Genomic DNA, 16,990 nt, shown 5'->3' on the forward strand with positions numbered 1-16,990 from the left:
ATCTCGCGGAGAGGACGAGTTCGCGAACGGATAAAAAATACGTAGAGGGCAGCACGTGGCGGAGAGAGCATCCAGTCGATTGACGTTACCCCTGGCTGCGTATGTGTTGTATATACACAATGATGATAACGCGCACACAGGCACACAAGTCGGCGCGCGCCTTGCTGCAAGTTTGCGGCTGAAGAAAGTCTATATGTGTGTGTGCACGCATATACTTACATATACACACAGGGGAATCTACGCGTATCTATATATATAATCGGCCGCAATAAGAGAAAGCGTATTGTGTATACACAGCAGCAGCAGCAGCAGCGCAGCACCGAGCACGCACAGGGAGAGCTGTCAGTATGTGACTCCGAAGCGTGAAATTCTCTCTTTCTTTCTCTCCTATCTGGCTCTTGTGTGTGTTCTTCGCGAATTCGACCGACTGTTGTCCGTACTCCGTCTGTCTGCGTGCTGCTGCCTCGTTATACAGCAGCGAGAACAGCCAACACCTCTTCTCTCTCACTCTCTCGTACAAATACTCGAATACATCTTAATAGACAAACAGCCGTGGCCAGCAGTGCTGCGTTCGGAAATTATCATCGCCGTCGTATCGCGCCTTCGTATCTCTCTCTCTCTTCTTTGATGTGTTGTGCTTTCACACGCGGCGTATTATCATTACAATAACTTTTGTGCTGCTGCTGCATATCGCTTGTGTTGTACATTCGACGTCGACGACGACTGCTCGTGCTCTGCTGGCCGGAGGAGCAGCTCAGTTGTATATCGTGTCTTTCTCTGTCTGAGTCAGTGTGCTCGAAGTGCAGCAGTGGTGCGCGCGTGCGAATTTGACGTTGCAACACATTCTCTCCTTATTGAGACTTATTGATGAATAAGTCGACGCGACGACCCGTACACATGCGTGATACATCGTCGTACGCATCGTACGAGTGTATACATTAAAAAGAAAAAAAGAAAAAATCGGAGGAGAACGAAGAAGAAGATCAAGTGGACGAGAAGTGCCAAGTCTCTCTTGTGTGTTTATCAATTAAAATTCCTGCGTCTCGCTGCTATACTGCTGCTAGGCACTGGCAGTCTGCAAGATCCAGAGAGAGAGAGAGAGATAGATATATAGACACTGTCAAGTGTAGTGTCCACGCAAGGGCGAAAGAGAGAGGAAGAAGCGCATCGAGTGCATGCTTTTCCACGCGACGACGACGACTATATATTAAATTAATTGTGCATCGATCGTAGCTCATCATCAATGAAAATCATCGTCTACGCCGAGCCGCGGAGCTGACAAGCCCCGCTTGGTTAATAATCAACGCGACGCAACGGCCTGCAGTGTGTCAGCTCCTCTGCACCTTGCCTGCTGCACAGTCACAGGCACACGCACACACATTTGTTATTGTTATATATATATATGGAAAGGAGGATGCTCTCCATGCTGCCCCTGCCGTAATGCAGCTCGACGATTCTCTCTGTACATACGCTAAAGGCGAATGAATCCTCGTATTTTATGCACACACGACGAGGAACAATAAAAACGCAAAGGGATCTTCGACTCTCGGCAGGTTAGTCGGTCGATATTGTAATCTCGTGTATACATCTATATATTTAGCGAGTGTCTGTACGTGATTGTATTATATATATATGTGGGATTAAATGAGTGTGCCGAGCCGAACACGGCTCAAAATTTATAATATAAACCGAGCGTATGTTCTTTTTCCGGTCCGCTTCCTTCTCCAATTGACAGATGCCAGAGAGCGAGCGAGTGGAGCTTTGCTTGTTTCTTTTTTATTTTGACTTTTTTTGGCTTTTTGTTCGTTTCTGAAGTGTCATTGCATGGGTTACTATACCGTTTCGCGCGAATTGAATTTTAACTTCCTCTCTTGCGTAGGTATATACGCACACTTGCGTGTACTTGGGAACGGTGTATAATATAATAACGATGTGCTTTTTGGGTTTCAGGCCTGTGCTGCGCGCTGAAATCGATGCGAGCGGCGGTAGTGATTCTCTTATTCACGAGCGACTCGATGAAAGGAAAGGAAAGAAAGGCAAGAGAGTAATGTTTTATGAGTGAAAAAAAAGAAGAAGTTACCGTCGCGACGATGCGTTTTTCAGCGAAAACTATAGGTACGTGTATACGTTCTAATGCTTGACTATTTTCACCCGTCGCGCGTGGTTGAATTTAGTTGTTGTTGTTTTTTTGCTGTCTAGCAGTCCCATGGTGAATCGGCGCGAACGCAATGGATATATTTTTCATCGTTCATTGAGGGTCATCAAAGAGAGTAAAAAAAAAGAAAAACCCAGTCATGGCGGACTTGGAGATCGAGGCCGAGACGTCGGCCGCCTTCGGTCCCTCCGAGGGCGGCTCGTCGACGTCGTCGAGCGTCGATCTGAAAAAGTCCATCGACAACGACGCACGGCTCGTCGAAAAGACCACCACCACCTGTACGTCAGCGGCGGCGGCGGCCGTCGTCGACGCCGGAGAGATGAGCGACGACGAGAGCAGTAGCAATAGTGGCAGCGACGACGACGACGACGAGGACATCGACGCGAATCTGTACATACCTTCGAAGACGCTGGGCGAGTCGGCCCGAGAGACGATCGTCAACAAGACGAGGCCCGGCGCGGGCAGCAACGGCCTCAGCAACGGCGACGGCTCGTACTTCAAGGAGAACGTCGCGCCGAGTAAAACCAACGACAAGCCCAACATAACTGTCGAGGTGAGGCTCTTTTCATTATTTTTAAATCTATATAAAGCAACTGTGCTTGAGCAATGATAAAATTATAATATACATTTCGAAAATAACAGCCTTACGAAACGAAGCAGCAGCAGCAGCAGCAGCACTCGTCGTCGTCCTCGACGTGCAGTAGAAATTATTACTTCATCGACGCGTCGAGTCTTCACGACGACGTGGACGACCTTCAGCCGCCAGCCAACGAGACGACCTCGTCGTCGTCGCCCTACGGCAGTCTGCCCTGGTACAACAGCAGCAGCGCTCGAACGAACGATTCGACCAGCGAGCAGCAGCAGACGGCAGCGGCACAGCAACGACCATCGACCATCACGAACGAGGATGGATCGTCGTCATCGAAAGCAACGATAACGCCGATAATTTTAAACGAGGACGCTTCGGTCCAGAAACACAAAACGATAACGACTACGACTACGACGACTACGACTACGACGACTTTGAACAAGGAGTCACTGGCGATCGAGATCAAGGAGGCGGACAGCGGCGAGAGCGGCCAGATATCGCCTTGTCCGGACAACACCAAGATGCCCGCAGGAACGATACAGAAACTGGCCAACGAGCTGTCGAGCCTCGGCATCAAGAGCAACGACACGGCTCCGGTAGCAGTAGCCGCCGCCGCTCCGACGATCCCCATCAGGCGGGACAACACCTTCGAGCTCGACTCGGAATTGTCCGGCGAGAGGCGACTGTCGAGCCTGAGCTCGAGGCTGCAGGGAAGCGACTACGAGCGACTGCAGGGCGAGCTCGTGTTCAAGAGCTCGATCACGCAGTACTCGCAGCATCATCTCGATGTGGCGGTCGTGCCGTTCCCGGTCGTCGTTGACGATGTAGCAGCACCATTGAAAGTAATAGATTCGTCGTCGTCCTCGCAGCCGCCGGCGATGCTGCGCTGTCAGAGCGACAAGCAGCTGCCGACTGCTACGCACGCCTACACGGACAGTACGGAGGGCCCGTTCAGCAGTCTGCCGGTCACGGTGGTCGAGAAGCTGGAGAAAAAATCGAACACCTCGTCGAGGATCATCAACGACTCGCCCATAGTGTCGGGTGGCGTCTCGTGCGAGGACTTCAAGCAGCAGATCAAGCAGCGACTGCAGTCGAGCGGCGGCCGCAAGAGCGAGTCGGCGCCGATCGTGTCGGGCGGCGCCGTCGACCTGCCGCAGAAGAGTCCACCACCGCGCGGCGGCGGGTCAGCCGCCACGCAGGCTCGTCGATCCGCGGCGACGGCCGCCTGGGTCGTCGACATGAGCGATTGCACCAGCCAGGCGACGACGAGCGCGCGCGGCAACAAAAATCAATCGCAAGGCCCGCCACCGCCGCCGTATCAATTGCATCAACCACAGCAGCCCAACAGTTTCAATTCCTTCAGGTCCGGGACGACGGGTCGCACCGAATCGGGCACGACGAGCGGCAGCAGCAGCCTCGGCTACTTCGTGAACTTCGACAATCTGAGTTCGGCTAGCTCGGCCGAGCAGCAGCAGCATCAGCAGCGCCGCAAACCGAGCGACGCCGGCAGCTCCTGCTGCGAGTTCTACGTCGACCTGGGCTCGACGACGTCGGATTCGAAGACGGCCACCGAGCTGGGCACGACGACCGAGAGCGGCGCCAGCAGTCAGCCCAGCAGCTCGGGGCCGGACAGCGGCCGGCGTAACATGTTCTCCATGTTCATCGACATCAACAACGACTCGAGAACGACGGAGACGACGACGACGAAGCCCCAGACGAAGCCTCGGCTGCGCGGCGTGGCCAAGTCCAACTCGTCCTCGCTGATATCCGAGCAGCTGAAGCAAGCGACGCGGGAGGAGGAGGAGGCGGCAGCCGAGGCTCCGAAACCGAAGCCGCGCGGCGGCGTCTTCATGTTCATCGAGTCGGACTCGCCGGTGGTGCGCAGACGCACCATGTCGAGCTCGCGCACCCAACAAGCCTTCAAGCGCCACAGCTGGAATTCGGACAAGAGCGGCCCCGAGGACGAGAGCCAGCTGCAGGCACTCAACGGCAGCGCTACTCAACAGCAGCAGCCACAGCCACAGCCACAACAGAATACGAACAAAGCAGCGCCACCGACGACGACGACGACGACGCTGAGGCAGCACAAGCGAGCCCAGAGCCTGTCGGTGGAGCGGGGCGGCGATCTGCGCAAAGCCCTGATGAGCCACAAGCAGCTGCAGCAGGTGGCGGCCCGCGAGCAGGGCTCCTGCGAGGAGGACGAGGCCACCAGCCGTCGCGACACACCGCCCAACTCCTACGTGGAGCAGCTGCCGCGCGAGCTGCACGAGCGCCGTAGGCGCAAGGCCGTCAAGGACCTCGAGCCCGAGCTGCAGAAGAAGTGCGACAGCAGTACCTTCGATCTCATCAGTAACGGGGCGGCGAGCGAGGCCGACTGTCGGCATCATCGTCGTCATAATCATCGTCGCGGCGATCGCAGCTACTCGGCCGGCAACAGCAATCTCATGACGCTGGATCTGCTGGCCGACACGGCGGAATCTCAGCAGCAGCAGCAGCCGATTCAACAAAAGGCCGAGGCCGGCAGCAGCTGCTTCACCACGTCCAACGACTCGAGCATACCCGACCTGGTGGATCCGGGCACGAGCGACTCGAGCCTGCCGTATAATAATCATCATCATCATCATCGTAATCATCACGCGGAGCAGGGCGGCGAGTTCAACAACAACAATACGCCCGACGTCACGGTGCCGAATCTCGAGGCCGACACCGACACCCTCGTGTCCGAGTCCAACTCCAGTCTGCAGAGCAGTACGGGCCAGTCCGTGCAGGAGAGCACGGGCGGCGGCACCGACTCGTCGTCCATCAGCACGACCGGCGAGCAGCCCCTGTACAACAGGCTCGGCGAGGACCTCCTCAAGATGTTCGTCGGCGAGGTCGACACCGACGTGACGATAGACGTGGGCGGTCGCCACATCAAGGCCCACAAGTGCATACTCAGCTCGAGGTGTCAGTACTTCGCCGCCATGCTCAGCGGCGGCTGGGTCGAGAACGCCGGCAACATCATTTCCCTGCAAGGGTAGGTTGCGAATCGAATCGTGTCTTTTCTTTTTTTTGGAGTTATTTATCTTGTCTTCTTCGGATTCAGGTACACCTACGACGTGGTGCACTTCGCGCTGTGTCACATTTATTGCGGTGAAATTTGCATCCCCGAGACATTGAGCATCGTCGAGTTGGCCACGTTGGCCGATCTGCTCTGTCTGGAAGGTCTCAAGGAGTGCATCGGCTACACTTTAAAAGTGCAATATTGTCACAACTTTCACAGGGTAAATTTTTCATTGTCTTTTCTCGGCGGCCTCATTGCTTGTCCGATTTTGAACAGTTTTAAAATGAAAAACGTGTATTATTTTCTCGTAGCCATGCAACGGCTGCACGGTCGGAGTTTTGGAGTGCTTGCCGATCGCCGCCGCTTACGGTTTGGACGAAGTTTACCGAAAGTCGCTCAGGTGGATCACCAAACACTTCGTCCGTGTTTGGTCGAGCAAAGAATTCGCTACATTCCCCAAGGAACTTATGAACAAATGTTATCATCAACATATCGTGCACATGGTAAACTTTTTTCCTGATACAAATTTTCTTCGCTATCGAAAAAAGATTTCTAATCGTCAACGTGTATCGCTTACAGAGTATAGAAAACGTTTTGCAAACGATTATGGACTGTGATCAACTGCTCACCATACTACCGAACGTACGCTGGGCCGAGACTGTGTTCCTGCTGGCCTCGAATCTGCTGGATACGTCCATGAAATTCCTCACGGACAATTTCCCCTCGATCCTCAGCACCGACAGCTTTCTGAATCTCGACCACGAGTTCACGTGGAACATCGGCCGGCTGGAGAAGCATCTGCTCGCGGCCGCCGAGCGACTGGCGCCCGAGCAGGCCTGCAAGGCCTACTCCAAGACCCACAAGATGTTCAAGATCGAGAACCGCTTCAACTGGAGCCCGATCTTCGAGGACTTCATGACCAAGATACGCGTGCAGATCGAGAAGTGTCTGATACGCGACGCCGCGAGAGCCGCGAGGACCAACGCCTGGCTGAAGATGGATCTCGAGCTGCGCAGGTACATACAGGAGAAGGCCTGCCTGGTAATACTGCCCAATACGGACTCTACAAGCAGCACGAGGTCCATGTCGTCCGCCAAGCGATCGTCCAGGCACTCGGACTTCATGAAGGAGCCCAAGGAGTTCAAGCTGCTCAAGTGTCGCTCGCCGCCCGTACAGGCGGGCGTTGACTTTCGCAAGGTAAAGATGGCCATTTCCGATTACAACGATCGCACCCACAAGCAGGCCGCCCTACTGCAGACGAAAAAGGTCATGAACAACAACAACAACAACAACAGCAACAATAATCACAATCACAATCATCACAAGACCCCGAAGACCGATCCGATGCAGCGCAAGGCGACGACGCAGAGCGAGAAGATCATGAGCGAGTCGGCGGCGAGCTCGAGGCCGCGCTCCTGGCCGAACAAGCCGGAGATCAAGTCGAGATACCTGGAGCCGCGCGTGCGACCGACTCCCTCCGCAGCCAAAGAGCAACTGCTGACCACGTCGAAGCGCGACCAACAGCAGCAGCAATTCGGAATAGCGCCGAAGCAGCGTCAGAAGATCATCATATCGTCGTCGGACTCGTCGCGCACCTCCAGTCCGGCGATGAAGCGAGCCGCCGAGAGAAAATCCATGAGGCTGTCGTCGTCGTCCCAGTCGAAGGTGCCGGTGCGCGTCGAGGGCAAGGCTCGCTCCTCGGACAATCTGACGAGCGAGTCGAGCGGTGGCGCCGCCGCGGGCCGAGGCCAGGGCAACGCGAGAAAGGATCATCATACGGCGGCGACCAGCAAGAGCTGCGGCATCACTCGGCCCGAGTCGCCCATGCTCGCCAGGTCGAAGAACAGCAGCAGCAGCAGCAACCACCTTCAGCACGAGGGAGGAGGAGTAAGGAAGCCGGTGCCGAAGGCGCGCGCGAATCTCGGCCGGGCCGCAACCGCCGCCGCCGCCGAAGTGTCGACGTCGCAGGACAGCCTGACGAGCGCCACCTCCACGGCCAGCCGGCTGACCAGCAAGAACTCGCCGATACTGGGCAAGGTGCAGGCGAAGGCGAGATTAGCAGCGACCTCGTCGCCGCCAAACTCGCGTCGGAGCGTCACTGCGTCTGCGTCGAGCAAGCAGCGACCGGCGCGCTCGCTCGAGGCGCCCACCGCGGCCAGTCGCAATCGAGCCGCCGCCGTGGCGAGCTCGTATCAGGGCTCGCTGAATCTGCGCAAGAGCCTGCTCGACGCGGCCAAAGCGCCCGAGGTCGTGACGACGACGAGGACGACCACGACGACGACGACGACCGTTCGACAGCAGAGCGTCAGGTCGGATAAACGCGACGAATCCAGCCCCCTGACCAAGAGATCGGTTATCGGTAAGTAGATTTCGCACATTAGTTATCGATCGTAAAAGATTATCATCGGTTAACGCGCGAGTGTTAATTTCGTTCGTGTGATTTTTCTTAATTAGCACCATCGCCACTTTTAATTGTAGGTAAAACTCGACAACAGCAGCCGATCATCAGCAGATCCAGTACCGCGCCGACGACGCGCCAGAAACCCAAGACGGAGGTGAGATCACCGGCGATGCAGCCGAAATCTGCATCCCGCAAGACGACGACGAGCGTCTGCCCCGCAGACAACACCACCGGAGCAGCAGCTGCTACTGGCGGCGGCATCGGTGCACCCAAGTTCCTCAGCCAAAGTTCCAGATCCGGCACCTTTCTCAAAGACGAGCCGACGATTCTCAACAAATCCGACATGGACAAGGTCGCGATCGATCTCTAAGCCGATCCTTCGAAGCTCGAAGTTTCCTGTTCCCATCCCAATTTGCATTCCGACCCCAACGCACCACATCGTTTATATAATATATATAAACACACACACACAAGTCCCCGCGACATAATTAACGTTTAGCCGATAGATTTAACGATAAACAAATGCCTATGAGGAAGCTCTCTCTATCTTTTTTTTCTCGTGACGCATGTGATGATTACTATATACGATACGTACAATTGCATTTTGACGCAAGGAATTTAGTATGGAATCTGATTATACATACGCGTATTCGCGATTTTGTAATTGTAATGAGAAAGGGGGAGCATTTCTGACTGGGGAGTGATATTCGTACTGGTAATTTGGTAATCGATTATAGTATATTACCTTATAAAGTATAAGCGTATTACAAGGTAAACTTCCTTTAGATCGATTATATCGATATCATTGGAATGTTTAATCGGTTGAGTAATCGATTAAACGTATAAGAGACTTCCTGGATTACGATTTCTAGGTGATCGAAGCATCTATATAGTACTCGAGCTCTCGTACGACGCGCGAAGCGTGCGTGAAAATTTAGTATGATATTAAATATAATTATTGCTGGTATGCATGCAATCTGTGGCTGTTTTGAAAGCGAAAAAATTCCAAAAATATTTACGTTAATGAAAAATTTTAATCTGAAAAAAAAAAATAATATTGTACGAAAAATCTATATCTATTACCAATTATTAATGTTTATTTGAATTAAGTGCACGTGCAATGTTCTTGTAAATTGATTTAGGTTCGAAACGTAATAGCTTTATAAGTACATTGTATCATTAATGTGTAAGGGCGAGAAGAAAGCTCGCGGGATTCGGGAGCATTAGATAATTTTTCGACGTTTATGCCCTGCGAAAAAAAAAAAAAAAGAAGAAAATGTGTTGAGCGCTCCTGAACACCCGCGAGCGTTGAATTGTTGAATGATGATGAAACCATGATTTTTTTTACGATTAATTTAAGAGCGATATACGATTATTTAGGGAAAAATATTTGCCATTAGCTCATAAAAAACAAAAAAATTGAATGATACATTTCATGATGCTTGCGTGTCCACGGCACGCACGCGTAAAGAAATCTCCGAGATATACGTGTTACGAAACGAAATGACATATACTTTATTCATTATTTACAAAAAAAAATTTCATATGTACATTTTACATACTCTGTAAGGATTTATATGCAATATTTATGTCTAGTCATTTGCGGGTAAATATTGTACGTTTTCAAATATTTACTTTCTCAATGATCAATGGAATATCTGTGCAAGTGTTATAAGTAATAAAAGAAAAAAAAAAACAAAAGAACACGAGTTACAAACATTCAATCGCTCGACTATCATCCTTTATCCTGCCGCCTCCTCGCGAGCAGCCCGATAAAAATCGCTGCTCTCCACCACGCGTCGCAGCCATCGCAGATCCGGATCGCCGAGCAAGGGCCGTAATCGCCGGAAGAATCCCGCCGACATCCGCGCGAGCAGGTGCGCGAGAAATATCGCTGGTCGCGCCCCGTCCTGCGCCGCGAGATCGAACTTGCAGAACTGCGCGTGCGTGACGAGTCTCGCCGCGGCCTCCAATCCCAGGCCGGTCAGATCGCCGAGCGACAGGCACGGGGTCAGCATGCACTTGGCGGCCTTTCGCGCCAACTCGGGGTCGCGCGCAACTGCCTCGGGCCAATCGTCCGCGAGACCGCGCATCCATACGCGGAACAGTCCCTGCTCGCGGAAGAATTCCACGATCGTCAGGAGGTCGTCAAGGTGGTCCAGCTGGTAGCCGCTGCTTTCGAGCTGCTCGACGCAGGCCAGAGCGCTCGAGGTCAGTCTCAGGGTGGTCACGATTCTCTCAACCACGAAACGATGACCGTACTCCTCATCGTACGACGGCGGCTCGAACGTCTTGGCGAAGTAAGCCTCGGTGGGAAAGATAAAGCTCGCGAGATCGGCACCGCGGCTCAGCAGCGTGCGCACGCAGTTCGGCTTGAGTGTGGCCACCGCGAGCTGGAGGGCCGTCCGACCCGATCCGTCCCGGGCGTCGATCTGTAGCGGCTCGTCGTCGCTCAGCTCCTCGGTGACCCTGAAGAACTTATCCAGCATACGATCGTCGTCCCAGTGGTATCCCTCCGCCGTCCTCCCGCAGAGCAAGTGAAGCGGGGTCGAGTCCGCGCCGTCGCGCGCCTCGGCGTCGGCGCCTCGTCTCAGCAGCAGCTCGATCGTCCTCTCGTCCGCGGCCAAGCTCGCGGCCGAGTGCAGCGGCGTCCGGCCCGCGTTGTCCCGGGCGTCGATCGCCAGCTCGATCGCAGTCTCGTCGCAGGCCTCGAGGAACGCCCGCAACGCGTCGCAGCCCAGCGCTGCCTCGCACATGCGGTGCAGAGGTAGCCTGCCTGCCCCGTCGGCCTGATTCGGATCGGCTCCGTATCGCAGCAGCGTCAGCACCGTCGCCTTCCACTTCGACGGGTCCGCCGCCGTCGTATCGACTCGGCAGCCGATTACGAGCCTGTGCAGAGGAGTCTCGCCTCGCGTCTCGCTCGCGGCGTTCGGATCGGCGCCCAGCTCCAGCAGCAGCTCGACCGACTCGGCGTCGGCCCGCTCGGCCGCCAAGTGCAGCGGCGTGTTGCTCGGCGGCTTGTCCCAGGCGCGCACTTGTCCCAGGACCATCTGACCAGGGCAGATCTTCAAGAACCACAGCAGCCGCTCGTGATCCAGCGTCTCGCAGACGATGTGCAGAGGAGTCCGGCCGTCCAGACCGCGGGCCAGACTCGGGTCGGCACCGTGCCGGAGCAGCGCCTCGGCGATCTTCAGGTTGCCGTTTTCCACGGCGTGGTGGAACGCTGTCTCGCCCCGCTCTTGGTCCAGGGCATCGACCTCGACCTCTAGCCCGTACCTGCGGCACGTCTCGAACAATAGCTCCACCTTCTTGGGCTCGTCGTCCAACGTCATGGCGACGTGGTGCAGCAGCGCGTAGCCACCCTCGTTGAACAGATTCGGCTCGGCGCCGTGCAGCAGCAGCAGCTCGACCGTGCGCCAGTGGCCGTGGTACATGGCCGTCTGCAGATGCGTCCATCTCGTGTCCGGATCGAGGCCGAGATCGGGATCCACCCGGCCCAGCACGAGGAATTTCTCGACGCAGTCGTCGAGGCCGAACTCACAGGCAGCGCGGAAATGACTCCAGCCCCGCATCGGGTCGACGTAGTTCACGTCGAATCTGTCGTAGATCAGAAACAGATCGCGGAACAGTTGCCGATCGGTGTCCGTGTGGCTGTCGTAGCTGTAGCGAGCCTCGTCCACCCGATGCAGCGCCGTGCGGCGACGCTCGATCGGCCGCCCTGTGGCCTCGTCCAGGGGCGGCTCGTCCCTGTAGCCGCTCGCGGCCAAGAAGCGGATTATCGCGGCTCCGTCGGGCCTGAACTTCTTATTCGCGCTCATGTCCTCGGCGACGCTCGTGAGAATGAAATCGATGTCCTCCCTGCGCCAGAAGTCCAGCAGATCGGGAATCGCCAGGCTCGTCCAGTTCAGCAGCGTGGAGTAAATTTTCGACATCGCCTCGCCGTCCAAATTATCCTCGATCAGCTGGTCGCCCAACGACGGTACGACCGAAACCTCGACGATCGGCTCGTGAATTATCTCGGGGTTTTCCGAGGGCTGCTCCTCGCGTAAATCGATCGACGCGGCGGCCATGGTGTTTCGTTATAACACGCGATACTACCAACGCGATCGCTTTCGTCCGAGAGATGATCGCCACTACTGTTCGCTGAGATCGAGTACCGATTGTAATGTGACGCGTGTTTGTTTTTGTTGTACCGAGTCTAGTCGGGCGAGAAAATTGCCGTATGACACGGGAAATACACGAATTGAATCGAAATATTTACAGAGGTTGTTTACAAATGCTGTAGAAAATAAAACAGCAAACAATTATCTTTTAACGAGCATTTGTAAGTTTCCCCGTGGCACTCCGTACAGGCAAACATTATTAAATTTTTTTTATAAATTATAATACTTTCCAGTGGACTCTGTTAGAAAGTCAAAAACATTCCTGGACAAAATCGTTGCCGAATTAAAATTTTAAATTGGTTCAAATATGGACAATGTGTAAATAGATAAATCTGTGATTTAATTCTAAATAACAGGATTATGAACAATTGAATTTCGACAACTGATGATATTTATAATAAAAACAAATTAGTTCCGAAATCGTCTTTCTCGATGAAACAAGTCATAACACCAAAAGATAAATTTTACTAGTTCAAGTCGTGGTACTAAATAGAAACATTCATAGTTCAATTTAGGCCACAAAATGGATAAAAGCGAGAAAAAGTCCGAAGGAGATGTCTCGGAAAATAATTTAAGTAAACTCGACATTGTCGTTTTTGACGACAAACAATACGTTTGTGATATTGGTCGGAAGGCATTTACCCTAGAATCGAGCTTGATAACACACCGAGACACGATTCACAGTGAACAAAAAAATTATGCATGCAACAAGTGCGAAGAAAAATTTGAGTTCCGAAGTCATTTGAGTAGACACCAAATATCAGAACACAAAGGCAATAAAGATTTTGCGTGCAACGAGTGTGAGAAAAATTTTGTACAAAAATCAAGTTTATTCACACACCAAAAATTGGTACACAAAGATCGTGATTTCACGTGCAACAAGTGCGAAAGGAAATTTGAGAATAAATCAACTTTACTAAAGCACAATAAGATATTTCACGAAGTTTTAAAAAATTACTTATGTGAAATATGCGCCAAGAGATTTGAAAATAAACGGAGTTTAATTACGCATGTGAAGACAATACACGATGGTCACAAAGACTACCAATATAATAAATGCAGGAAAAAATTTGGAATAAAATCAGTTTTGTTAAATCACCAAAAGACAATACACAAACATCAGAATGATTTTGCTTTGAATGTCTACAAAGATTACTCATGCGACACGTGCAAGAAAGTGTTTCGACGGCAATCGAACTTACTTGTGCACCAAAAAACAGTGCATGAAGGTCATAAAGATTACGAATGCGACAAATGTGACAAGAAATTTGGACAAAAACCGCATTTGCTTCTCCACCAAAGAACAGTCCACGAAAGTCGTAAAGATTACGCATGCGATAATTGTGAGAAGAAATTTGGACTAAAATCGAATTTGTTTATGCATCGACAAACCGTTCATGAAGGTCGCAAAAATTTCGCATGTGACTGGTGCGAGAAGAAATTTGGACGAAAAGAGCATTTGATCAAACACCAAAAAGTAGTTCATGAAGGCTGCAAAGATTATGGATGCGACAAATGCGAGAAGAAATTTGGACAAAAACCGCATTTGCTTGTCCACCAAAGAACAGTGCACGAAGGTCGCAAAGATTACGGATGCGACAAGTGCGAAAAGAAATTTACACAAAAACCGAGTTTGCTCAAACACCAAAAAACCATACACGAAGGTCGCAAGGATTTTCAATGCGATAACTGCAAGAAGAAATTTGGAAGTAATTCAGATTTATTAAAGCACCAAAGGATAGTCCACGAGGGTCGTAAAGATTTTCAATGCTATAACTGCAAGAAGAAATTTGGAAGTAAATCAGATTTGTTAAAGCACCAAAATTCAGTCCACGAGGGTCGCAAAGATTTGAATCAAAACCGAATAATCGTCCATGAAAGTAGCAAAGATTTCGCATGTGACAAGTGTGAACGAAAATTTACGCAAAAATCGAATTTGCTCTCCCACCAAAGGGTAGTGCACGATGGTATGAGAAATTACTTATGCCACAGTTGCAAAAAGAAATTTGGAAAAGCATATGATTTGTTAAAGCACCAAAGGACTATACACGAAGGTCGAAAAGATTATCCATGCGACAAATGTGAGAAGAAATTTGGGGATAAAGGCAATTTAAGAAGACACCAAAAAAACGTACATAAAAGTCGCTAAGATAATAATTTATATAATTAATAATTTAAATTTTGTAGAACAACGGAAAACAGTCTACAAAATTCACAAAAACTACCTATTGGAAAATTCTTGAACTTTGTTAAGATGACGTAAGTTGAATACGATTTTTTTTCATTACCGAAAATCTACGGGCTATTGCATTAAATTCCACGTCAAATGATAATCCAGTCTCTGTGAAAAATTTGTATCTTATTCAAATTTCCCTAACTCATTGCCGTGTATGCTTGGAATAGATACTCAGAAAATATCGAAATAATAAAAAACGCCGTTTCTTTTATTAACAATTGTAACTATATATAGAAACTTATTAGATGTTCAAGTACAATTTTAATAAAATTACAATAAACAATGTGCCATAATAATTGAGCCTATCGTCACATCAACTATCATTACACATATGTTGGCTATTGCCGTATGCTACAAGAAATAAACGAATGAATTTACCACATATTTACAATATTTACTGTGATTGATTAAAAATGATGTAGAAAATGAAAACAATAAATTTCAAACAACTGAGCTCTACAATTATCTTCCAACGAACATTTGTAAGTTTTCCCATGAAAAAAATTTACGACTTTAGAACACAAGCACTCTTTACAGACAAACACTATGATTTAAGCACAACAAAAATAGTCAAAGTTTTACAGTAAGTGTATACTTATTTTGATGATATACATGCAATGATCTTCCAAATTTATTTAGGTTCAAAATGTAAGAAACGTAACAAATATATTTCATCTTTGGAATATACGGGTGAATAGTGGCGAATTATGGATCGTCCCAACTGTACGCCATGGTAGGGTCAGCAAATTTTGGAATAAATATTACATTTTTTATAAATTATAATATTTTTTAGTAGAATATTTTATTTTAACTGGATATTACAGAAGAATATTTTGAGGTGCTTGGTTTTAAAAGGTTAAAAACATTTCTCGAAGATATCGTTGCCAAATTAGCATTCTAAACTGGTTCCAAAATGGATAATGTGTAAATAGATAAATCGAGAATATAACGGGGATAATGAACGATTAAACTTCAAAAACAGATCACGTTGAAAACAAATTAGTTTGAATGTTGTCTTTCCCGATGAAACAATCAATAATACCAAAAGTTACATATCGCTCATTCAATTGACTCGGCACTAAATAGAACGACCTATCGTTTAATTCAGGCCCCAAAATGGATAAAAGTGAAAAGAAATTAGAAAAAGTTGTCTTGAAAAATAATTCAACTAATATTGGCCGGGAGGCATTTACCCTAGAATCGAGCTTGATAATACACCGAGACACAATTCACAGTGAACAAAAAAATTATGCATGTGAGCAGTGCGAGAAGAAATTTGTGAAAAAATCGAGTTTGATTGCGCACCAAAAATTAGTACACAAAAATCGCGAAGATTTCTCATGCAACAAGTGCGAGAGGAAATTTGAAAACAAATCAACTTTTCTGAAGCATAAAAAAATATTCCATGAAGTTTTCAAAGATTACTTATGTGAAAAGTGCGCGAAGAGATTCGTAAATAAACATAGTTTGCTCTTACACATAATGACAGTACATGATAGTCGCGAAGATTTCTCATGCAACAAGTGCGAGAGAAAATTTGAAAATAAATCAACTTTACTCAAACACGAAAAAATATTCCACGAAGTTTTTAAAAATTACTTGTGTGAAAGGTGCGCCAAGAGATTTGTAAATAAACGAAGTTTGCTCATACATGCGAAGACAGCTCACGAGGGTTACAATGATTTTGCAAGGGACAACGGTAAGGAGAAGTTTAGAAAAAAATCGCATTTGCTGTTTCACCAAAACACAGTACAAGAAAGTCGGAAGGATTTCAAAGTCTTCAAAGATTACTTATGCAACGATTGTGGAAAGAAATGTGGAAATAAATCGCATTTAGTCATGCACATAACAACAGTCCATGAAGGTCGAAAAGATTATGCATGTGAAAAATGCGACAAAAAATTTGGACAAAAAGCGCATTTGTTGAAACACCAAAGAACAGTTCATGAAGGTCGTAAAGATTTCGCGTGTGACAATTGCGAGAAGAAATTTGGATATAATTGGCTTTTGCTCTCCCACCAAAAGATTGTACACGAATATCGCAAAGATTACGCATGCGATAATTGCGAGAAGAAATTTGGACAAAAGTCATGTTTGTTACGGCATCAATGGACAGTACACGAAGGTCGCAAGGACTACGCATGCGACAAGTGTGAGAAGAAATTTGCACATAAAAGTAATTTGCTGTTGCACATAAAAACAGTCCACGAAGGTCGGAAAGATTATGCATGCAACAAATGCGAGAATAAATTTGGAAAAAAACCTCATTTGCTTCTCCACCAAAAGACCGTACACGAAGGTATCAAAGATTTTGTATGCGAAAACTGTGGGAAGACATTTGTAAAAAGATCGTATTTGTTCACTCACCAAAAGGCAGTCCATGAAGATCGCAGAGATTTCGCA

The 16,990-nt window shown here is 49.2% G+C and overlaps 1 protein-coding gene across 2 annotated transcripts; it reads left to right on the top strand.

Moving 5' to 3' along the window:
* The first annotated feature begins 160 nt into the window (after positions 1–160).
* LOC106655872 lies at positions 161–9,889 on the top strand. Of its 2 annotated transcripts, none has more exons than XM_014376456.2 (8): positions 161–1,553; positions 1,951–2,115; positions 2,200–2,708; positions 2,798–5,760; positions 5,830–6,007; positions 6,099–6,290; positions 6,367–8,146; positions 8,266–9,889. In XM_014376456.2, the coding sequence occupies exons 3-8, from the start codon at positions 2,295–2,297 to the stop codon at positions 8,556–8,558; spliced, it is 5,820 nt and encodes a 1,939-aa protein (XP_014231942.1). In that variant the 5' UTR covers positions 161–1,553; positions 1,951–2,115; positions 2,200–2,294; the 3' UTR covers positions 8,559–9,889. The 2 variants fall into 2 exon arrangements, with proteins under 2 accessions (XP_014231942.1, XP_014231943.1); XM_014376457.2 differs by having other exon boundaries at positions 2,203–2,708.
* The last annotated feature ends 7,101 nt before the right edge of the window (positions 9,890–16,990 follow it).

The sequence above is a fragment of the Trichogramma pretiosum genome, unplaced genomic scaffold (assembly GCF_000599845.2).
Source record: "Trichogramma pretiosum strain Unisexual culture from Peru unplaced genomic scaffold, Tpre_2.0 scaffold187, whole genome shotgun sequence".
Classification (NCBI taxonomy): domain Eukaryota; kingdom Metazoa; phylum Arthropoda; class Insecta; order Hymenoptera; family Trichogrammatidae; genus Trichogramma; species Trichogramma pretiosum.

Bases quoted from the DNA above. Each gene is read 5' to 3' on its own strand.
- LOC106655872 (XM_014376456.2), top strand. From the start codon at position 2,295: ATGGCGGACTTGGAGATCGAGGCCGAGACGTCGGCCGCCTTCGGTCCC. The intron at 2,709-2,797 runs GTGAGGCTCTTT...CGAAAATAACAG, and splicing joins AGCCCAACATAACTGTCGAG to CCTTACGAAACGAAGCAGCA. The intron at 8,147-8,265 runs GTAAGTAGATTT...TTTTAATTGTAG, and splicing joins GACCAAGAGATCGGTTATCG to GTAAAACTCGACAACAGCAG.